The sequence below is a fragment of the Symphalangus syndactylus genome, chromosome 7 (assembly GCF_028878055.3).
Source record: "Symphalangus syndactylus isolate Jambi chromosome 7, NHGRI_mSymSyn1-v2.1_pri, whole genome shotgun sequence".
Classification (NCBI taxonomy): Eukaryota; Metazoa; Chordata; class Mammalia; order Primates; family Hylobatidae; genus Symphalangus; species Symphalangus syndactylus.
In genome coordinates this window covers 18,400,036-18,423,646 of record NC_072429.2, presented here as the reverse complement: position 1 = coordinate 18,423,646, position 23,611 = coordinate 18,400,036, and the positions used below count along the sequence as shown (strand labels likewise).

At 45.3% G+C, this 23,611-nt stretch overlaps 1 protein-coding gene across 7 annotated transcripts in view; it reads left to right on the top strand.

The window, feature by feature from the left end:
* WWC1 (WW and C2 domain containing 1) overlaps nucleotides 1-23,611 on the top strand; it is a 180,519-nt gene that overhangs the window by 93,121 nt on the left and 63,787 nt on the right. For all 7 annotated transcript variants that reach the window (XM_055285310.2, XM_055285308.2, XM_055285305.2 and 4 more), the window contains exons 3-6: nucleotides 220-423; nucleotides 12,712-12,788; nucleotides 14,812-14,891; nucleotides 21,427-21,556. In XM_055285310.2, the coding sequence (XP_055141285.1) occupies nucleotides 220-423; nucleotides 12,712-12,788; nucleotides 14,812-14,891; nucleotides 21,427-21,556 (491 nt within the window). The remainder of the gene's footprint in view (nucleotides 1-219; nucleotides 424-12,711; nucleotides 12,789-14,811; nucleotides 14,892-21,426; nucleotides 21,557-23,611) is intronic.

The following is a 23,611-nucleotide window of genomic DNA, read 5'->3' as shown; positions in this document are numbered from 1 at the left end:
ACAGGCGTGAGCCACCTCACCCAGCCCCCTGGCTTATTATTTGTTTGACTACTCCAAATGGAGAATCACTGTCATTTAGTAAATGAGTTTGCCCCACTTACATTTATTGTGATTTGTCTATGCATTTTGCTTTTTGTTTTCTGCTAGTGGATTCCACAGGCCACCAGCCCAACACATATTTGTGAGATGCTGACCTAGAATCTCTGGGGTCTGTTCCAGAAACCACTCAGATTGAGGATCCTCGAGTACAATGGCGGCGGGAGCAGGAACATATGCTGAAGGATTACCTGGTGGTGGCCCAGGAGGCTCTGAGTGCACAAAAGGAGATCTACCAGGTGAAGCAGCAGCGCCTGGAGCTTGCACAGCAGGAGTACCAGCAACTGCATGCCGTCTGGGAGCACAAGCTGGGCTCCCAGGTCAGCTGTGAGTACCTCCCACTACCACCACCCCCACCGACACCAACAGAGAATGGCCACACTGAGTTCTGCCAATACTGCTTCTCAAGTCTGCCCATTTTTTTTCACCTCTACTCTTTGTCCAAACCACCATCTTGTCTATTCTTCTTCCTGCTCCTACCTGTTCCTTGCAGTGATTCATTTGCCATTTGTGTTTCATTTTATTTCATTTGTAATCATCTCAGAATGCCAATCGGATTACATATCTCCTTGTTTAAAAGCTTTCAGGGACTAGGGGAATTGGGAGTGGGGAATTCTTAGTTAACAATTACAGAGTTCCAGTTTGGGAAGAAGAAAATTTCTAGAGATGGATGGTAATATGTTCACAACAGTGTAAATGTAGTTAATGCTACTGAACAGTACACTTAATAAATGGTTAAAATGGTAAATTTTATGTTGCATATATTTACCACAATTTCAAAACAATCAAATGCCCTTCAGTGGCTTCCCCTCACTCTTTCCATGGACTACATAGCCCTCCGTGGTCAGGCCCCTGCCAGCCACTCCTGCCCCATCTCATGCCCTCACTAGGCTCCAGATGTGCTGAGTCCCCAGCCCCCCTTTCTGCTTCCCTACCCCACCCTGTAATTTTCCACCTCAGTGCCTTAGTATTTGCCCGTCCCCTTCCTAGAATGCTTTGTCACCCATCCATTTGCAAGGCTAAGTCCTTCTCAGTCTTCAAGTCTCATCCTTCAGATCATCACCTCTGAGAGGCCTGCTCTGACAACTCTATCAGAAGCCACTCTTCCTCAACTCTAGTCTTGGCCATGGCTGTCTGTTTATTTCCTTCATAGCACATATCACAATACATCTGCTTGTATGTTATCAGTATTTCCTCCACCAGAACATAAACTTGGTCAGAGTGGGGCTCCTATCCTATCCCTGGTACCCAAAGGAGGAGAGCAAGCATGCCAAAATCCCCTTGTTCTTTTTTTTTTTTCTTTTTCTTTTCTTTTTTTTTTTTTTTTTTTTTTTTTTGAGGTGGACCCTCGCTCTGTCGCCCGAGCTGGAGTGCAGTGGCACAATCTTGGCTCACTGTAACCTCTGCCTCCCGGGTTCCAGCAATTCTCCTGCCTCAGCTGGGATTATAAGCGTGAGCCACCATGTCCAGCTAAGTTTTGTATTTTTAGTAGAGACAGGGTTTCCCCATGTTGGCCAGGCTGTTCTCGAACTCCTGACCTCAGGTGATCCACCTGCCTCAGCCTCCCAAAGTGCTGGGATTATAGGTGTGAGCCACCATGCCAAGCCTCAGTGTTTCTAATAACTAAATTGCTCCTGTATTTATTGAGTCTCTGTTTCATGCCAGGCACTCTGCTATAGTCTGAATATGCTATTTCTGTTAATCCTCATAACAGTTCTATGAGCAAGAACAATTAATAACACCCTTTAACAGATTAGGAAACTGAGGCTGAGGATCAACAGTGTGCCCAGGGTCTTACAGCTGGGGAGAGATAGTGGTAACTTGCAAATCCGTTCTGTTGTCCCCACAGTATTTTCATGTGGGCCAGGCCACAGGGACTAGCGTCAGGGCATGGTATCAGAGTGGCCATGGCTGGGTTGGGCCATTGAATTCTCCTCTAGTGTGAAGCCCTCACTTTGAGAAGTTCTGTCTGCTACCAAGACAGGACAAACCCTGCCAGGGTACTTACTGTCCCAGCCCCTCCTTTTTCCTTAGCAGCTCAGGAAAACCCCCAGGATCTCAGAGGTTATAGAAAAGAACTGTATTACATTCATTAGCTATTCTGTATCAAGTAATGTTCTGGAGACTTTTAGGAAGGTTTTAGCACTTAATCTGTCTTAGTCAACCCGAGCTGCCATAATAAAATACCATAGATTGGGTGGCTTAAACGATAGACATTTATCTTCTTACAGTTCTGGAGCCTGGACGTCTGAGATTCGGGTACCAGCAAGGTCGAGTTCTGGTGAGGGCTGTCTTCCTGGCTTGCAGACAACTGCCTTCTCCGGTGCCTCTTTCTATAAGGGCACTAATCCCATCATGAGGAGCCTACCCTCAAGACCTCATTTAAGCCTATTTCCCCAAAGCCTCATCTTCAAATACTCCTCACTTTGGGGATTGGGACATCAATGTATAATATTTATCTAGGGGAGACACAATTCAGTCCATACCATTATTGTTAAGACAGTCCTGGAAGAGAGATGTTATTGTCCCTGTTGAACCTCAGGTTTGAAGGAGCAAAGTGATTTCTCTCTCTCTCTCTCTCGAAAGTCCCACAGGTTGAAAAAGTGTCAGGTGTATATACAAACAAATAAAAACAAACCTTTGTATTTTGGGGGACAGGATATTTACATGGACCCATAATTACATGTCAGGTAATGAGAATTACCCCACAAATCACTCACTAATTTCAGGAGGATGTACTTTTACATTGGAGAGATGTGCAGCCACCACTTTACATAGTGGTAAAATTAGCATGACCAACAATGAGACCAGGTGATGTCAATGCCTTCTGATGTGATGCAATAAAGACATCATGGAAGATCCCTCACAAGAATATTTCATCTGAATCTAATCAAGAGCACAGCCAGACAAATCCATAATATGGATTATTCTATAAGACAGTTAGACTAGGTTTTTTTTTAAAAGCCTAAAGAGGCATACCACCAAATGAAATGTTTGTACCTTGAATTAGAGACTGAAATGGGGGGAAAGCAGCCATAAAAGACATTCTCAGACAATTGGAGACTTTCCTGAGTTGTGATAATGGAGTTATGAATATGTAGGAGAATGTCTACATAGATTTTATGAAGATGCATGTGGCAACATATCTGCAGCTTATTCCAAAAAAGGTCCAAGAAAAAAAGGAAAGGAAAGAAAATAGGAAAAACTCAGTCAGGCACGGTGGCTCACACATGTAATCCCAGCAATTTGGGAGGCCGAGGTGGGTGGATCAATTGAGGTCAGGAGTTTGAGACCAGTCTGGCCAACATGGTAAAACCTTCTCTCTTCTAAAAATACAAAAATTAGCCAGGCGTGGTGGCTCGTGCCTGTAATCCCAGCTACTCAGGAGGCTGAGGCAGGAGAATTGCCTGAACCTGGGAGGCGGAGGTTGCAGTGAGCCAAGATTGCACCACTGTACTCCAGCCTGGGTGACAGAGCAAGACTCTATCTCAAAATAAAAACAAAAAACAAAAAATAAATAATTGTCGATGACACATTGATGGCTTTGAATATGGTCCAGATTTTGTCACCATTTCTAATCATGATTAGTGGAGGGCTTACTGTGAACCACCCTAATGAGAGGAAGAAAGAACTGGGATGGGAAGAGGGATGGCAAGAAGAAGCATGGGAAAATATTAAAAATTCGTGGCTCTAAGAGAAGGATATATTGAGATTCATTATATTATTCTTTCAAATTTTCTATAGATAAAAAGTTTCCAAAATTAAAAACCAGAGTTGGGCACTATGAGAATGAAGCATTCACATGAGAAGCACTGTAGTAGGAGGCCAGGTGCGGTGGTTCATGCCTGTAATCCCAGCACTTTGGGAGGCTGAGGCAGGCGGATCACGAGGTCAGGAGATCGAGACCATCCCAGCCAACATGGCAAAACCCTGTCTCTATGAAAAATATAAAAATTAGCTGGGCGTGGTGGTGCACGCCTGTAGTCCCAGCTACTTGGGAGGCTGAGGCAGGAGAATCACTTGCTTGAACCCAGGAGACGGAGGTTGCAGTGAGCCAAGACAGCACCACTGCACTCCAGCCTGGGAGACAGAGCAAGACTCCATCTCAAAAAAAAAAAAAAGAAGCACTGTAGTGGGAGGTGGCAGCTGGACTCTGACGTCAGACAGCCTGGGTGTTCTCTAGGGGAGCGTACTCCCTCTTTAAGTCTCAGAATCTTTGTGTTTAACTATTGAATTTTTGTTTTTAGTTAATTTTTAAATTCTTGGCACCCAACATGCGACATGAATCTATGACCCTGAGATTAAGAGTCTCATTGTCTACCGACTGAACCAGTCGGGCAGAAATGTTAATAGTACCTTCATCTCACGGGACCATGTCAGAGTTTCTTAACCTCAGCACCATTAACATTTCGGTCTGGGTAACTCTTCTTTGTGAGCGCTGTGTATTATAGGGTGTTTAGCAGCATCCTTGTTCTGTACCCACTAGCTGCCGGTAGCACCCCCACCCAAGTTGTGATAACGAAAAATGTCTCTAGATTTTGTCGTAAGTGTCATAGGGGATAAAACTGCCCAAACCACTGGTCTAGGTAAGACACTTGGTACTATTTCCTTAGAACATATTAATGGCTCAATAAATAGTCCTTTTGATAGGAAATACATAATATTTTGAGACTATGGACTCTGGAGCCAGGCTTTTTTGGTTCAAATCCAGGATATGCAAATTACTAGCTGTTGTAACCTTGCACAAGTTATGCCACTTCTGTGCCTCGGTTTTCTTCATCTATAAAATCAATCTAATCATAGTATCGTCTTCATGGGAGTGTTATGGGGTCTAAATTACTTAACGAATGTAAAGTCCTCGGAGTAGTACTTTTTATATTCTTAAGCTCTCAGTAAATAATGGTAATTATTAGTTCATTCGCATTGTAAATGAAAAAGAGTTTTTTTTTTACAGATCTCTGGAACCAATAAGAATAAATACATGAACAAAGGTAGGAAGTAAACAATACAGTTCCTCAGCCTTGTCATATGACTTCCAGACACTCCCAAGAGCTCCACTGGCCTCAGAGGCACCACCACCATTTTCAGTGTTAAATATCTTCCATCTGAAGGGACTAGGGTCATTTCAGGCAACTGGATCTGAGATATAAACCACACAGAAACTGGGATTCCCCCAGCCCAAGCATCCCAGTTAAACAAGGTGTGACCCAAGCCTCATCATGACTCTGTCTTCAAGTTTTACAAGCCAGGTTTGCCTTCCAAGTCAAGCTCTTGGCATGACAGATGGATGAAGTCACACGCCTGTTCTCTAACTCAGATGGCTTGCCAGGGCTTGTGAGGGTTTTGCCACCTGGCCTTGGCTGCTCTGGGTCCCAGACACAGACGGGGCCCTGCCTTGGGGATGGAGGCTTTGCTGTCGACTCTCTGGTGTAATCTCTAGCTCCATGGGGAAGAAGGGAACTAACATTTAATATGCACCTGTTGTGTGCCTGGAGGGCAATATGTCAGGCACTCTAAGTAACCTCCCTCCTGAATCACACACACAGTCCTCTAAGACAGTGTTGTTCCCATTCTACAGACAAGGGAACTGAGGCCCCCAAAGAGGAAGTGGCTTCCCCAAAGGCACACTGGTAAAGAGTGGCAAGGTAGCCTTTGTAACCAGATATATCTGATCTCAAAATCAATTTTCTTAATTTAACCCACATCAGTCAAATGCTAAGGCTCTTCAGCTACATTTGGTTCCTCCACCCTCTAAAAGGTGAGAACTCAAGAGAGCTGGGTTCTTTGGGACCTTATCATATTTTTCCCCTCCCTAGGCCTTGATTTCCCATTTGGAAAATAAATCATTGAGGGCTTTCCAGATAAAAATGCCAGTTGAAGCCAGGCATGGTGGCATACACATGTAGTTCCAGTTACTCAGGAGGCTGAAGTGGGAGGATCGCTTGAGCCCAGGAGTCCAGTCCAGGCAACATTGCAAGATCTCATCTCTAAAAACTAAAAAATGGACCAGGCGCCGTGGCTCACGCCTGTAATCCCAGCACTTTGGGAGGCCGAGGCGGGCGGATCACAAGGTCAGGAGATCGAGACCATCCTGGCTAACACAGTGAAACCCCATCTCTGCTAAAAATACAAAAAAGTAGCCGGGTGTGGTGGTGGGTGCCTGTAGTCCCAGCTACTCGGGAGGCTGAGGCAGGAGAATAGTGTGAACCTGGGAGGTGGAGCTTGTAGTGAGCTGAGATCCAGCCACTGCACTCCAGCCTGGGTGACAGAGCGAGACTCCGTCTCAAAAAAAAAAAACTAAAAAATGCCAGTTGAACCACTCACTTGATTTTACTCACTGCAAAACTAGGAGAATATCAGATAAAATATATTTTAAGGCATGCATATATATGTATAAGATTAGGGAAAATTAGAGAAGAAAGAACAGCAATAAAATTTGGAAGCTGGAAAGCAGACAGGTGGCAACCTATGTAGCAGACCTGAGAAAAGAGAAAATGGGCTGATAGTGAGGAAGGCTCACAACACTGTTCTATAGAGCACTTGCAAAAACCGTAGATGTTGGTGGCAGCAGCTATTTCTGCAAGTAAGACTGAAGGGAGGAGGGTCTCAAAGAGGATTGGGTAAAAGTTGTTTCTAAGACAATTAGACCATCAGATCTTTTCCTTAAATCGATACAGTCAGGCAACCACCATCTTCAGTCTGGCAAATGACTGGAAGTTTATTTTCTGGAGATGGTAAAATAGAGTCTCTGGACTCCAGTACACAAGGCAAATTCGGAGCCAGAGTACTGTACTATCCTGACAGCATGAGTAAGTGAAGGGTTTTGAGACCTTAGCCCTCATATACCACTTGGTGCCCAGAATGGTGCCAGGTCATTACCCTCTAGGCTGGACAGTAGAGAACTCTACTGGAAATCTGACCAGGGAAGAGATATACAGAGTAAAGCTGGAAAGACACTGACATTGAGGATTCCTGGATGAAACCAAATCATGTCCAGCCAAATCATGCGCTGTGACCAGGCGCTCATGCCTGTAATGCCAGCATTTTGAGAGGCCGAGATGGGAGGATCACTTGAAACCAAGAGTTTAAGACCAGCCTAGGCAACATAGTAAGACCCTAACTCTACAAAAAATTTAAAGAAGAAAATTACCCGAGCGTGGTGGCAAGCACCTGTAGTCCCAGCTATTCAGTAGGCTGAGGCAGGAGGATTCCCTGCGCCCAGGAGTTCAGGGTCACAGTGAGCTATGATTGTGTACATTGCACTTCAGCCTGGGCAACAGACACCTATCTCTTAAATAATAAAATAAATTTTAAAAATAGAAAACAAATCACGTGCTGTGCAACTCACAGTCCACACACCCCACTCTAGTCAGCATTTTGGGCTCCCATCCTTAAATGTGAGCAGACAACCAAGATTCCAGATATCCAAGGAAAGCCTCTAACAGAGAAAATGAGACTCAAACCAGCACGTGGTGAAGGGAGGGCTTGGAGGAAACAAGGAGTTTGCATGAAGAAGAGAACGTTAAGAGAAGCTATATGGTCAGGAAACAAGAACGCAGTACTACATTGCTTAAAAAGGAACCTTCAGAGAGTAAAAAAGAGCTCATGGAAATTAAAATATGATAGTAGAAATGAAAACTCCAAAGGAAGACTGGAAAATAAAATGGAGGAAACCTTCTAAAAATCAGAGCAAAAATACAAGATTGAAAATAAAAGGAAAAAAAAATAGACTACAAGGACAGGAAATCTACTATCTGAGGAAAATATGTTCCAGATAGAACAGAGGAAACAGAGGCGAAAAGCATCGCTGAAATAATTCAGAAACATTTCCCAGAACTGAAGGAGGAGAATTTTTAGACTGAAAGGGTTCACTGAGTGTCCAACACAGTGGATGAAAGTCGGCTCACACCAAGATATCTCATTGTGGAACTTCAAATACTGGGACAATTCAAGATCCTAAAAGCTTTCAGAGAGAAAAAAATCAGGTCACACAGAAATGATCAGGACTCAGAATAGCTCCAGACTTCTTACCAATAGCACTGGAAATCTAAAAGACCATGGTGCAATGCCTTCAAGGATTTAAGAAAAATTATTTCTGACCTAGAATTCTATATCCAGCAAAACTACCTTTAATCAAGTGTAGGGCCGAATAAGGCTATTTTCAGACGTGTGAGATTTTAGAAAGTTCATTTCCTTCATGGTTTCTTTCTCAGGAAGCTACTGGAGATGATTTTCTACCAAAATGAGGGGGTAGACCACGAAAAGGAAAACGTGATATACAGAGAGGTGAGGAGACACGCAGAGGAACACAAAGGCAGATCTCGGGAAGCCAGCCGAGCACAGAGTCGCTCACACTGAAGCAGGGCAGAAGCCCTGGCAGGACAGATCCCAAAACAGAAAACTCACCAGATTCACACTGGTCTGGACTCTATGAGAGGAGATTTAGATAACCAGCAGAATGTGAGGTTGAATTAGTGATAAGTTTGGAGAAACTAAGCAAATGTAAAAATGACAATAATTAACTCAAGGGGAAAAAAAAGTGCTGAAAAGTAAAAGTAAGCAAAGTCGGCTAGCTGATTCCATCCTGAATAGTGTTTGCAGAGTAAAAATAATGCAAACACTGAAGATCGCTTTCACCAAAAGTATGCTATTGCTTTTAGGATGATGGGGAGATGAGAGAGGTTCATGTGCATGCTGTAGGGGCTGGGGAAGGGAAGGAAGGGAGGCTAAGTCCCCATCCTCCTGAGAGATAAGTAAATAAGTAATGCCGAAAACAGAAAAGATCAAGAAGTAGTAATGCATGCATATTATTAGACACATAGAGGTAGCCACCCAAGAAATTGAAAATGATTTTCTTTTAGGGTGTGAGTTATGGGGATAGGGGTTGTGGAATGCTCTTTTTTATAGCAAACCTCGTACTACGTTGGACTGTTAAACTGTGTTCATATATAACTTTAAAAAATTAAGAACTATTAAACATTGGGACAAGACAGTATTTAAAGTCCTTTTGGATATAAAGTTCTTGTAGTGGGGCCAGGCGTGGTGACTCACGTCTGTAATCCCAGCATTTGGGGGGCCGAGGCGGGTGGATCACTTGAGGTCAGGAGTTTGAGACCAGCCTGGTCAACATGGTGAAACCCCATCTCTACTAAAAATACAAAAATTAGCTGGGCGTGGTGGCGGGTGCCTGTAATTCCACCTACTCGGGAGGCTGAGGCAGGAGAATCGCTTGAACCCGGGAGGAAGAGGTGGCAGTGAGCCGAGTTCACGCCACTGAATTCCAGCCTGGGAAACAGAGGGAGACTCCATCTCAAAAAAAAAAAAAAAAAAATTCTCGTAGTAGAGGATAGTGAAGGGATGCAGACACAAAGGAGAGGCTGATGACCTGTTTTCTTGATTAGAGTGCTGATTGCTTGAGCGTGTTTCTTTTGTGAAAATTCCTCAAGCTGTACATACATGATGTGTACACTTCTGTGTATGTATTTTTTACCTCAATCAAACATTTACTTACAAAAGGATAAGTAACAGGCTACATCTCGTGTCAGTGGCTTTAGGTAAAAATTGTGCACTTCACAGCGATACTCCAGGGTGTAAGAATTAAAGCTCCTGGTGGCCCAATTGGTGAGAATCTCTTCTTTTTGGCATCCTTTGTCTCCAGGATTTCCGGGCATGCCCAAGGAACACGATGCATGCCTCAAGTCAGCCCTGGCATGACTGGTCTACACAGCCAACCTCTCCCTGTCTGGGTCAGGTCTTGCCCTTTTTTTTTTTTTTTTTTTTTTGAGACGGAGTCTCACTCTGTCGCCCAGGCTGGAGTGCAGTGGCGCAATCTCGGCTCACTGCAAGCTCTGCCTCCCGGGTTCATGCCATTCTCCTGCCTCAGCCTCTCCGAGTAGCTGGGACTACAGGCGCCCGCCACCACGCCCGGCTAATTTTTTTTGTATTTTTAGTAGAGACAGGGTTTCACCGTGGTCTCGATCTTCTGACCTCGCGATCCGCCCGCCTCGGCCTCCCGAAGTGCTGAGATTACAAGCGTGAGCCACCGCGCCCGGCCAAGTCTTGCCATTTTTACAGAGTCTTCCATGCTGCTGCCACAGTCTCCTCAACATTGCCCCACAGTACAGACCCATGTGCAGAGGCACAGCCTGATGAACAGGGTGGTTGGCAGGACAGGGCGCTCATAGAACAGATGTCCCCCGCTCCGCCCCACACTCCTTGAGGACCTTTCTGTGTGTATTCCCAGGTTATTGCCACACTGACAGCTCCTGTCTTCTTTCACCCTGTTATTATTATTGATCAGTGAGTGATAAATGGTGTTAACTGTCTTAATATTTTGTTGAAAGTACCTATTTGGGAAATACAGCAGGTCCTCAAATAACATCATTTTGTTCAAGGTCATTTTATTATAACATTATAATATTATAACCTCCCTACACTGTATGCTTAAGGTGATACCTCTAGCTAAATATCCAACCAGGTCTGTCCCTGAAATCCCCAAGTCTGGCAAAGACCAAAGGAATTCGACACCAGGAGATGAAAACTTTAAACTGGCAATAAAACATCTCTGTACATGGTTTCCCTGTTCCATGCTTGAGACAAAGGCTACAAGGCCCTTGCCACCCCAGTGTTGTCCCCACTCATCTCTTCTGGTAAACCTCGGTGTTATTCTTCTGCATCATCATTATCATTGTAAATTCAGCAGAAATGCAACACTTCTTGTGGTGCCAAACATCTTTTATGTTATTATGCAGAGCAGTTTTCTCTTCCCCCAAGCTTCCAAATATTACATTTTAATGCCTTGTGCATAACCAAAAGGCCTATTAAAGTATTTTTAAACAAAGCCAAACAGTAGCATTCCCCTCATGACTGTCATACCTACCTCCAGACACTGATAATTGCCAGCAATCACCAAATAAGCTTCTCTATCTTCAGAAAAACCCAGATCTCAGCAGGTGATCTCGCTACATGTGAACATTAAAGAGTGTTCAGATGATAGCAGGTGCAGTGGCTCACGCCTGTAATCCCAGCACTTTGGGAGGCCCAGGCAGGCAGATCACCTGCGGTCAGGAGTTCAAGACCAGCCTGGTCAATGTGGTGAAACCTTGTCTCTGCTAAAAATACAAAATTATCTGGGTGTGGTGGAGCGCACCTGTAATCCCACCTACTCGGGAGGCTGAGACAGGAGAACAGCTTGAACCCAGGAGGCAGAGGTTGCAGTGAGCCTAGTCTGTGCCACTGCACTCCAGCCTGGGCAATAGAGTAAGACTTCATCTCAAAAAATAAAAAAGAAAAGAAAAGAAAACCCAGATCTCAGCAGGTGATTTGGCTACATGTGAACAGGAAAGAGTGTTCAGATGGTAGTAGGTAGACAGGGGAGATGATGAAATTGTTCCTACAGTGTGATTAAGGACTCACAGGAGAAATACTTCTCTGGCCTCCTGACCAAGAATAACTGTTCTTTTCTGAACAGTGGGGTTGTGTTTACCTTAAGGACACCACAAATCTTATATCTGGTCCTATTTCCCCCTCACATAACCAGTTATGAGGCTCAGAGCCTGTTGCCACTTTGTTTCCTTATCCTTATTTTCTCTTTGTCTCGTTTTCCTTAGTTTAAATGTATTTTACTATGTAGTGTTCACTTGCATAAGGCTTAAAATCCTTTTTCAAGACATTAATAAATACTATTTTAAAAATACAGTAAGATTACAGCTACATGATAGAACCGTGGATATATACTGGAAGGCAGCCTGGGAAAACGATCATTGTATTAGGGTGGTGAGATTATGGATAATTTATTTTCCTTTTTGAATGTACATTAATATTATAAAGTACAATCAACAATACTTTTAGTTTTTTTTTCTGATTGTAAAGCATATGTTTATTGTTTTTAAAACAAGAAAAGATAAAAATATAAAGATGATAATATCATTTACCATCTAACTCTCTAGATATCAGTGTTCTCTTTGGTATTTTTTTCAGTCTTTTTAAAATGCATATGTGTGTGTATATTTGGAAACTGTATTTTCCAAATTTAAATTTTTTTTTTTTTTTTTGAGTCGGAGTCTCGCTCTGCCGCCCAGGCTGGAATGTGATGATGTGATTTCGGCTCACTGCAACCCCTGCCTCCCAGGTTCAATCAATTCTCATGCCTCAGCCTCCTGAGTAGCTGGGACTACAGGCACCCACCACCATACCCAGCTAATTTTTTTATTTTTAACAGAGATGGGATTTCCCCATGTTGGCCAGGCTGGTCTTAAACTCCTGATTTCAGGTGATCCCCCTGCCTCAGCCTCCCAAAGGGCTGGGATTACAAGCTTCAGCTACTGTGCCTGGCCCCAAATTTAAATTATTCTTTACACTTTGTTTGTAAACTTGCTTTCACATAATGAGTTTCAACATTTTCCCTTGTCATTCAATATTCTTCATCCTCATTTTAAGTTGTGTAGTCCCCATTTGCGCGTGTACCATCTTTATGTAACAAATCCCCCTTTGTTGAACATTTAGATTGTTCACTTTTAGTCCTTCCTTTCTAGGTTTATTTAGATGGCCAATAAGCCAACTTTGCTGAAATCTGTTTCTTCTACTGATATTCTTGTTTTTCTTTTTTCCTTACAGTGGTCTCTGGTTCATCATCCAGCTCTAAGTATGACCCTGAGATCCTGAAAGCTGAAATTGCCACTGCAAAATCCCGGGTAGGACTTCTTCACCTATGCTATGTGCTAGTGATGGGGGCCACTGAGGTCTTAGGCCACAAGGCCACCCACAAGACCAGAACAGATGCCCCAGCCAGGCTGTGACAGCCAGTGCCAGCAAGGTCCTAAATAATAACAGTAGAAGCAGTAGTCACAGTAATAGTAATGGTTGTAGCAGCTACCATCTCACAAGCAGTCACCATATACCAGGCACAGTGCAAAATAGCTCATGTGTATCATCTCGTGTCCTTGTAACAACTCTATGAAGTAACTACTGTCATCTGCATTTTATTTTGTTTTATTATTTTTATTTTATGTATTTATTTTTTTTTTTTTGAGACAGAGTCTTGCTCTGTCACCCAGGCTGGAGTGCAGTGGCACGATCTGCGCTCACTGCAAGCTCCGCATCCCGGGTTCACGGCATTCTCCTGCCTCACCCTCCCATGTAGCTGGGACTACAGGTGCCCGCGACCATGCCCAGCTAATTTTTTGTATTTTTAGTAGAGGTGGGGTTTCACCGTGTTAGCCAGGATGGTCTCGATCTCCTGACCTCGTGATCCACCCGCTCAGCCTCCCAAAGTGCTGGGGTTACAGGCGTGAGCCACCGCTCCTGGCCACATTTTGTTTTATTCTATTTTTTTTTTTTTCTGAGATGGAGGCTCACTCTGTCACCCAGGCTGGAGTGCAGTGGTGCAATCTTGGCTCACTGCAACCTCCGCCCTCCCAGGATCAAGCAATTCTCATACCTCACACTCCCAAGTAGCTGGGAATACAGGCACATGCCACCATGCCCAGCAATTTTTGTGTTTTTAGTAGAGACAGGGTTTCACCATATTAGTCAGGCTGGTCTCAAACTCCTGACCTCAGGTGAACCACCTGCCTCGGCCTCCCAAAGTGCTGCGATTACAGGCATGAGCCACCAGCAAGCTGTCACCTGCATTTTAAAGATGAGCAAACAGAGGCTTAGGGGAGCTAAGAAACTTGCCTAAGGTTACAAGAGATTCAAGTCTTACTCCAAAGTTTCTAATATAGTGTACTGTCTTCCTAGCTACTGATTATTCTGCATTATCTTATTTTAATTACTTCATGATTACCTTAGGGAATAAATATTAGTATTTCCATTTTACCAATATGAAAACTGAGGCACAGCAGTGAAATTACTTGCTCGTGGCAAAATCAGTATTTTGAATAGTGGTTTAGTAAAACTCAAAGAATTTAACAGTTTCCACAAACTCAGATGCCTGCGAGAAGACATAAATGAGGAATGGGGGCTGGGGTTGAGGCAGTAGAGAGTTGTGGTGACTGTGTAACCAGGAGAGGTCTGCCCAGTCTTAAAGGCAATTGCATTTGAACTCTAGTCTGTTGTGCCCATGCTGGAATGTGGGCTCAGTGTTACCACATCTTCAGGTGTTTTCATAAAGGAACTGTGTGTCTAGGTTTATTATGTGAACTTTCTGAAGATCTGATTATTAGCAACTCATTTTAAAAGTTGAATAATACAGTGTAGGCCACACAAACCAGCAGACCAAGTCTAGCTCCTAAGGCATGTCTTGCCACTAAAGTTACTAAGTTGCCTCTTGCCTCCACGTGAAGCACTCTCCTAGCCTTTGCCAGCTTTAAGTGATCCACAGCTCTGGGAATTGCCATTGTCCTCATCCATCAGAACAGGAAAGGGAGGCTCAGGATGGCAAGATGGCTTGAGAGAGTTCACACAGTGAGGAAGTGGGAAGGCCCACTCTATCCCAGGTCAACTCCTGTCCACCTCCTGTTTCCCTGGAGCAAGGACTGGCTAGGAATGACCTACAGAAACACTGCCCGGGGTGCTGACTGAATGGGCATCTGCAGAGACCAAGGCCAACATCGGTGACGGGGGGGGCTCTGACCAGTGTGGCTCAAGGGGTGCTGACCTGAGTCATTATGCAGGTGCAGTGGGAGGCTCTGGGCTCCCTTTCCAGGGAGAAGGCAGCCTGTACCTTGGTGTCAGCCTCTGACCCAGCCCTGTGTGTGGTCTGCTGCCCTCCAGGTCAACAAGCTGAAGAGAGAGATGGTTCACCTCCAGCATGAGCTGCAGTTCAAAGAGCGTGGCTTTCAGACCCTGAAGAAGTAAGTACACCCTGCATCCCAGAGCATGGGGGCTGCTCCCCACCCAGGCTCCCCTCCTGTCCTCTCTGTCTCTCTCTCCTTCAGTCCCTTTCCTCCCTTCTCAAAATGTGGCTCTCTCATCATTCAATTCAAGTTCTGTTCCACTGGCATTTCCTGAAGATACTGCCACCCAAGGGTGGGGTTTGGAAAGAGGAGAGGGGAGTCGTTTCAGACCACAGAACACTCATTGTCCTGTGGACTCCTGAAGCCATTAAGATTTGTTCCACTTAGCCAAGTGTTACTATCCAGTCATAGAAACAAGCACTGCCCAGCATTTCTGTGCACACGCCTCATCTCTACTCGATCCAGTAGGGTCTCATATGCACACAAACAAAACACACTTCTTTTTTCCATATCCCCTAAAAGCAGTCACTAAGTGCTTCATTGAAGGATTAATGATCTCTTCTAGCAAAAACCAATTACTAGAAAAGTATGCCATATGCATTGTGCTCTATGGGTGACTTAAGGAGTTTCCAGGATAACTTTCACCAAATGTAATTTTCACCTTTAGAAGCTGAGCTGTGGCCAGGTAAAATACAGCTCTGTTGTGTCTTCTTATTATTTTTTTAACTTTTATTTGAAGTTCAGGGGTACGTGTGCAGGTTTGTTATACAGGTAAACTTGTGTCATGGGGGTTTGTTGTACAGGTTATTTCATCACCCATGTATTAAGCCTAGTACCCATTAGTTACTTTTCCTGATCCTCGCCCTCCTCTCACCCTCCACCCTCCCAGAGGCCTCAGTCTGTGTTTTTCCCCTCTATGTGTCCATGTGTTCTCATCATTTAGCTCCCACTTATAAGTGAGAACACGCAGTAGCTTTGTTGTTTCTTAAGAATAGTTGTGTTACCTGTCGTGATTGTGACGATACTGGCTAAGCTTTGTTGAGCAGTTACTCTGTGCCAGGGAACCCCTGCAGTGTTTCCAAGCAGGTGTGCTCGTTTGATGCTATAGCAACACTGTAAGGAATGCTTTGTTATCTAACTATCCCCATTTTATAGATGAGAAAACTGAGTCACTTAGCAGGTACTCAAGAGAGGTTAGCTTATTGTGGCTGGGGACGGTGGCTCAGGCCTATAATCCCAGCACCAGCACTTTGGGAGGCCAAGGTGAGAAGATTGCTTGAGCCTGTGAGTTGGAGGTTGCAGTGAGCTGATTGCACCACTGCACTCCAGTCTAAGTGACAAAGTGAGACCCTGTCTTGAAAGAATTAGAGAGAGAGAGAGAGAGAGAAGGGGAGGGGAGGAGAGGGAGGAAGGAAGGGAGGGAAGAAGAAAGGAAGGAAGGGAGGGAGGGAAAGGAAAGGAAAAAGAAAGAATGAGAGAGAAAGAGAAAAAGCCCTCCAGTCTGGGTGACAAAGTGAGACCCTCTCTCCAAAGAAAGAAAGAAAAAAAGAAAGGAAGGAAGGAGAGAGAAAGAAAGAGAAGGAGAGAGAGAGAAAGCAAGCCCTGCAGTCTGGATGACAAAGTGAGACCCTGTCTCGAAATAAAGGAAAAAAAGAAAAGAAGGAGAGAGAGGAGGAGAGAAAGAAATTAAGAAAGGGAGAGAGAAAGATGTTAGCTTATTGTTGTTATTAACTACAGCGTGTAACAGACTCATTCATTGAATTGTGTTCAGTGTATCCAATGGGCTCACTGGACAATCATTATGAAGGTCACCTGGTAGCCCTCTTAGACGCTGTAGGCAAGACACTGGGCAGATTTCTCCCTTCTAAGGGGGCATCTCACTTACATTCCCAGGGAGGCCACACCCGTATGGATGGCTATTTCTCACTTTTTGTCCCTCCCTGACTGCTATACCTTTTCCTCATTCCATAAATTTCAAATCCACCCTCATCCTTCTGTGGCCATAGCCCCAAGCCTTTGGATGTCTGTCTCCAAGCCCTATTAGTTGAGGGAACTGTGGTCATCCGTTGAGGGACCAGTTGGTTCTTTTTCACATCTTCCCATCCCACAAGTCCCCACTACCTGGGGTGAGCCACACGAATTCAGCACAACACATGCTATAAGAAAGTATGGCTTTGTATTATCACAAATTGTATGTAATTTTTGTGTCTTACAAAGTATTATAAATTATGGCTTTCTATATGTTTACATCTACATTATATATGTGTTATTTATATATGTGTGTATACATATACCAATCTTGTCTCTCAAACCGAATTCTGAACTTGTTAAGGCCTGGAACCATGCTTTATGCTTCTTGGCAATCTTCAGTAGCACCAATGACAGTTTGGGGCAATAGTATAAGCTTAGAAAATGCCTATTTTTGACCTATTAAAGCAATAGCCTGATTCCTCCACTTTGCAGCAAAATGGCTTCTGAGCACACAGTTTAAGGGCTACTCACTCCCACATCATCTTACTGAATGGGTTCTCCCTGCCTCCTGGCTCCTGCAGTCCAAGAGCTTCTGGTTAGAACACTTCCCATTATTCTCTGAGCCACCGCAAACCTGTTTTACCACTTTGTCACCCTGTAGCAGCATTGAAAACTCTTGTTGTTTGGTAAGCTGATGCTGAAACCCCAAAGACAAGCCTCCTTTCTTCCCCTCTCCCTCTGCCCCATTTTTGATATCAGGCCCAGATAAGACTCCATGGCAGCTCCAGCCACCCACACTCCTTAGCCGGAAGCCAGGCTCTGTGTCCAGTGTGGAGGAAGATGCCTCCTTTAATGTACACCTTGGCAGAGAGGGTCAGGAATGTAGTCTTGAGAGGCAGGTGGTCAGGGTTCAAATCCCAGTTCCCTGGGTCCTTGGAAAAGTGACTTAACCCCTGTGAGCTTTGACTTGATTTGAAAACCTAGGGGTTGTAAAGATTGAATTGGAAAATCCGTGTCAAGTGTGTGGTAATGCCTGGCTTGAGGAAAGAGCTCCTTGAGAGTGGGCTGGGGTGGTGACCTCTAGCTGGTTGCCTGCTTGTATTGGGAAGGGAACTCGGATGAACTCTTTGTCTGCCCTGGGCTACACAGTGTGCTGGGGAAGCACTTCACGCCAGCCACCTCATTTCATTCTCTTTACCCTCCTTTTAAGAGACGTTTTTGTCCTGCCATATATTACAGATGAGGGCACTGGCAGGGTTGAAAATATGCCCAGAGCCGCCCAGCTAGCAGGTGTCAGGGCTGAAACCCAGGACTACTGGATTTTGAAGTTCATGGCTCAGTACCTCCCTTCCCAGCATCATCCCAGATAACTCCCTCCTCATTCCTACAAAACGTAAGGCCCCTTTTTCAGAGTCTAACAGGGATGCTATCCAGTCACTTCTACTTCTGTGCCTACCCTTATGGCAGAACATGGAGAAAGGTACAACTTATCCTTAAGGAATTTCCAGGATAACTTTGACCACATGTAATTTCCCGTATTAGAAAATTTCTCTTTAGCAGCCAAAAGCTGTGTTGTTTCTTTCTTTCTTTTTGTGTTTGTTTCTTTTTTGAGATGGAGTCTCGCCCTGTCACCCAGGCTGGAGTGCAGTGGCGCAATCTCAGTTCACTGCAACCTCTGCCTCCCAGGTCCAAGTGATTCTCCTGCCTCAGCCTCCTGACTAGCTGGGACTACAGACGCATGCCACCATGCCGGCTAATTTTTTATATTTTTAGTAGAGCTGGGGTTTCACTGGTTAGCCAGGATGGTCTCGATCTCCTGACTTTGTGATCTGCCCGCCTAGGCCTCCCAAAGTGCTGGGATTACAGGTGTGAGCCCCCGTGCCCAGCCAGCTCTGTTGTTTTTTAAGAGCAGCTATGTCACCTGTCATGATTGTGATGATACCAGCTAAGCTTCTTTGGGCAGTTGAGTTACTCTGGGCCACGAATCCGTATTAGTTCAATTCATGGTCAGCAACCTGTTTAAAAAAGAGAGGAGAGAAAAGGTTGATGAGGATTAAAGGTTGCCTCTTGGAGGAGGTTGCAAAGAAAAATCAAGACGAAAGCTTGGGACTTTGACTTGCCAGCTCCCTTGCAAACAGGGAAGAGTGGAGACCAGGCATCTCGCCCCTGTCGGGGTAGGGCAGTGCAGCACCTCTCTGCACAGCACGAGCCCTGCCGTGCCCAGGTGGGAGGTGTCTGGACAGGACCAGGAGTCGGCTGCTGTCAGCCTTTGCCCCACCTCTCCGTGGCTACTGGGTATGTGAATCTCTAAAGTCCTGAAGAGAGGACAGCTGAGGAATTTGGAAATCCTAAAACACATGCATCCACACACACACACACACTTTTCTTTCCCTTTAAAAAAAAAAGATTCATTCACCGTGTGCATAATGGTGACCCTTTATTCTCCCCCCCCACCACCACCCAGCTTCATCCCAAGAGTGTTCCCTCTCAGACCCGCTCTCTGGAGCCAAATTCCAGAGGCCGGGTTGCTAAGGCCCTTGAAGAAATCAGGTAGAGGCTGTTGGAGGCCCAGCAGACAAACCGCTTCTGTCTCATCCTGCAAGGGATTCAAAGCCCTTCTCGTCCTGTTGGCAGAGGACAGCTGCGCACAGCCCCCTCCCCAGAGTCCCCAGCCCTCGGACATGCTCCAACAAACAACGTCTCCCTGCACCCCCTATGCCCATCTGCAGCAGGACCACTGCCTGTCCCGGACACTGGCTCTGGGGAGCCTCCTTGCCATGGAGCATCTTCTAAGCTCCCTTAGACTAATTTTTCAGACTAAATCTAGGGCCGGTGCTTGACGACCTGATAGGCCTGCCCAGGCCCGAGTCCTGGAAAGGAATAGACAGGCTATTTTTAGTGGGGAGACATAAACGGGGCTTTGTTTTCTCTCAATGGAGGCTGAAGTAACCGCAGGGGGAGGCTGTGTTGAGACCGTGCTCCATGCCTCGCTCTCTCCTCTGCTTGGAGGTGCAGACGATGAGGCCAGGATGAAAACCTGCTTCTGCTCAGGATTCCCCATGAGGGTTATTTTTAGCCCAGGACAGTTTGGCCTGTAGCAGGAAACCACAAAGGAATGCCTGTGAGCAGTTTCTCATCCTGAAATAATGAGTTAGTGGTTTTCCCGCAGACTGTAAAACTCCTTTTTCTCCACCTTGGACTGAAACCTCAGGCCTAGCCTTTGGCGAAAGTGTGATGTAGTTAAAATGCATCTCTGCCCCCGGACCTTTTTGACACCTTGGCCCTCCTTCTCCAGAAGCTCACCCCTGCCTGTCTCTGGTTTGGTCTGACCTTCAGAAAACTACATCAGGACCCTTTTTTTTTTTTTTTAATTTTTCCCCCATCAAAATGAACCTGTATGTAGGGCCTGGATAAGCCAATAAGTTCTCCAGACTAGAAGTGTTTTAATCCCTTATGTTTGTATAGTAATTCTTAGTTCATCACAAGATTTTCCATCCCATATTCCGTTCGATGTTCCTGACAACTCCATGAATATGGGCTAGGTGGATAACGTTATCCAGGCTTTTTAGAGGAGGAAACTGAGGCTCTGTGTATTTGAGAGATGACCCTAGGGTCATCCTAGTAATAGGTAGTAGGGCTGGGAGTTTTTCATCCTTCTATCCTTTTCTTCATTGTGTTCATTAGCTCAACACATGTTTATTAAAGACTGGTTCTTGACCAGCATGATTTTGCTCCCTCTCCCTCAAGGGACATTAGGTAATACATGGAGATATTTTCATTTGTCACTGAAATTTCAGATATTTTCAGGGTAGGGGTACCACCAGCATCTTGTGAGGTGAGGCCAGGAATGCTTCTAGACATCATACAATGCACAGGACAGCCTGCCCTCCCTCCAAAAGAGAATGAGACAAACATGTTCAACTCTGCCTCCTGTTCCCAAGCCTCCCAGAGTCAAGTCAAAGATGCTACCACATAAACTATAAATTATCACACAATGTAATGACTGCAGAGTCACAGCTATGTGTGATGTATATGGGAAGCCCCTACCCAGCCCGGAGGACCCAGGGAAGTAATCAGGGAAGGCCTCCCGTAAGAGCTGATATTTAGAGGACACTGACTCCATGAGCAGTGTTGCTTCTGCAGCCACACACATTGGCCATTTAACAGGGACCTTCTATGCCTTTTTTTTTCCTTTTCTTTCTTTCTTTCTTTTTTTTTTTTTTTTTTTGAGACGGAGTCTTGTTCTGTCTCCCAGGCTGGAGTGCAGTGGCATGATCTCGGCTCACTGCAACCTCTGCCTCCCAGGTTCAAGCAATTCTCATGCCTCAGCCTCTCAGGCAGCTGAAATTACAGGCTTGTGCCACCATGCCCAGCTAATTTTTGTATTTTTAGTAGAGACAGGGTTTCACCATGTTGCTCTGGTTAGTCTTGAACTCCTGGCCTCAAGTGATCCACCTGCCTTGGCCTCCCAAAGTGTTGGGATTACAGGTGTGAGCCACCATGCCCAGCCTGGAACCTTCTATGCCTTATCCCACAAGTGGGACCTAGGGAGGAAGGGTTAGCAGGACAGAGGGAGGGGCCTTCTTAAGGGACTGAAGTCCTGTGGTCTGTGCTTTTCCCCGGGGGAGACCCTGTCCCTCACCCTATCTAAGGCTGACCTTTCCCATTAACTGTCTCCTAGAATCGATAAGAAAATGTCTGATGCTCAGGGCAGCTACAAACTGGATGAAGCTCAGGCTGTCTTGAGAGAAACAAAAGCCATCAAAAAGGCTATTACCTGTGGGGAAAAGGAAAAGCAAGATCTCATTAAGGTATGCAAGTTCCTGTTGATGTGGGTGCCATCTTGATTTCTCCTGAGTATTCCTGTATGCCAGTCATATGCAGGCTATTTCCACATGGTACACACATCACTGAGTTCTCATTACCAGTCTTCCTGGGGTTTTGGTTCCATTTCATAGAGGAGGACGTGGAGGCTCAGAAGCATTAAGTGACTTTGCATAAGGTCACACAGCTAGTGTAAATGGCAGAGTTGGAATGGAAATCATTTGGCCTAGTCCAAAGGCCACATCCTTGCCACTAGCTCTAACTACCTTACTTATTTTTTCTTTGTTTTTTAAACTTTTATTTTTTAATAGAGTCGGCCGGGCGTGGCTCACGCCTGTAATCCCAGCACTTTGGGAGGCCGAGGCGGGTGGATCACAGGGTCAGGAGATCGAGACCATCCTGGCTAACACGGAGAAACCCCGTCTCTACTAAAAAATACAAAAAATTAGCCGGGTGCGGTGGCAGGCTCCTGTAGTCCCAGCTACTCGGGAGGCGGAGGCAGGAGAATGGCGTGAACCCAGGAGGTGGAGCTTGCAGTGAGCCGAGATAGTGCCACTGCAGTCTGGCCTGGGCGAAAGAGTGAGACTCCGTCTCAAAAAATAAATAAAAAAGAGAGAGTCTTGCTATGTTGCTCAGGCTGGTCTTGATAACTCCTGGGCTCAAGAGATTCTCCCACCTTAGCCTCCCAAAGTGCTGGGATTACAGGCATGAGCCAGCGCACCTGGCCCCTGACTTATTTTTCAAGGAATGAAATGGAGGGAGGTGGTTTCAACATCATTAACCTTTGACATCAAAATGTAGCATCTCTATAAGCATTTCATTGTGTGTTCTGCCTCTATGCTGGGAACTGAACAAATTATAATAGATATTATGTAATGTGCCAGGTGATTATGCCAAGCCTTTTGTATGCATCATGTCTCATCTCTTAAATCAACCCTAGTTTATCCCCATCCTACAGAAAAAAGACTGTACAACTCAAAGAGGAAGCTAGAGCCATGATTCAAACCCTGACTTACAAACCCATTCTCTTACCCCTGTACATATCACCTCCCCTTCCACAAACCACCCTGACCTCAGATATTTCACTGGCAGATTAGGAGTCCTCAGAGATGCTATAAATGACTTAGTGAAGGAAGCTGTATGCTCTATGACAAACAGAACAGTTTTGAAGCTCCTGCCCAGGACAGCATCCCAGTGAAAACATTTAGATGAGGAGCTCATGGACAGTGAGGGATGTTCCTGTTATGATTAGTGGTTGAAATCGTGGAGCCTTAGGCCAGATAGACCAGGTCCAAATCTTGCCTCGGTCAATTGCCAGCTTCTCATCGATAAATTGGGGATAATCGTAGGTCATTCTTTGCATGACTATTGTCAGGATTCAGGAAGACTCTGGCAAAGCTGACAGTTATTGAGTATGGGCTGTATTCACTAGTGTTTTACACTTGTCATCTCATTTAATCAAGATGATTGCCCTGTGAGATAGGACCTGCGATTCTCCCCCCCCCCCCTTTTTTTTTAAGAACCAGGGTCTCGCTCTATCGCCCAGGCTGGAATGCAGTGGCATGATCATAGCTCACTGCAGCGTTGAACTCCTGGGCTCAAGCAATCCTCCCACCTCAGCCTCCTGAGCAGTTGGAACTACAGACATGCACCGCCACACCCAGCTATTTTTTTTTTTTTTTTTTTTTTTTTTTTAGAGATGGGAGTCCCACTATGTTGCCCAGGCTGATCTTGAATTCCTGGCCTCAAGTGATCCTCCCACCTCGGCCTCTCAAAGCACTGAGATTACAGGCATGAGCACCCAGCTGATTATTCCCATTTTACAGGAGAGGAAATTGAGGCAAACAGAGGTTATTCAGCTAGGTCAAGTCACACAGCTGGGAAGCAGCAGAGCAGGGATTCCAACTAGGGCAATGTGGCTCCAGAGTCAGCATCCACACCGGTTTCTCCTATGTCATAGGCCCAGCGCAGAGCCTGACACACAGCAAGGACCCACTCACTGCTAGCTCTCTATCACAGGATCAGTAGGATGTCTGGGGAGG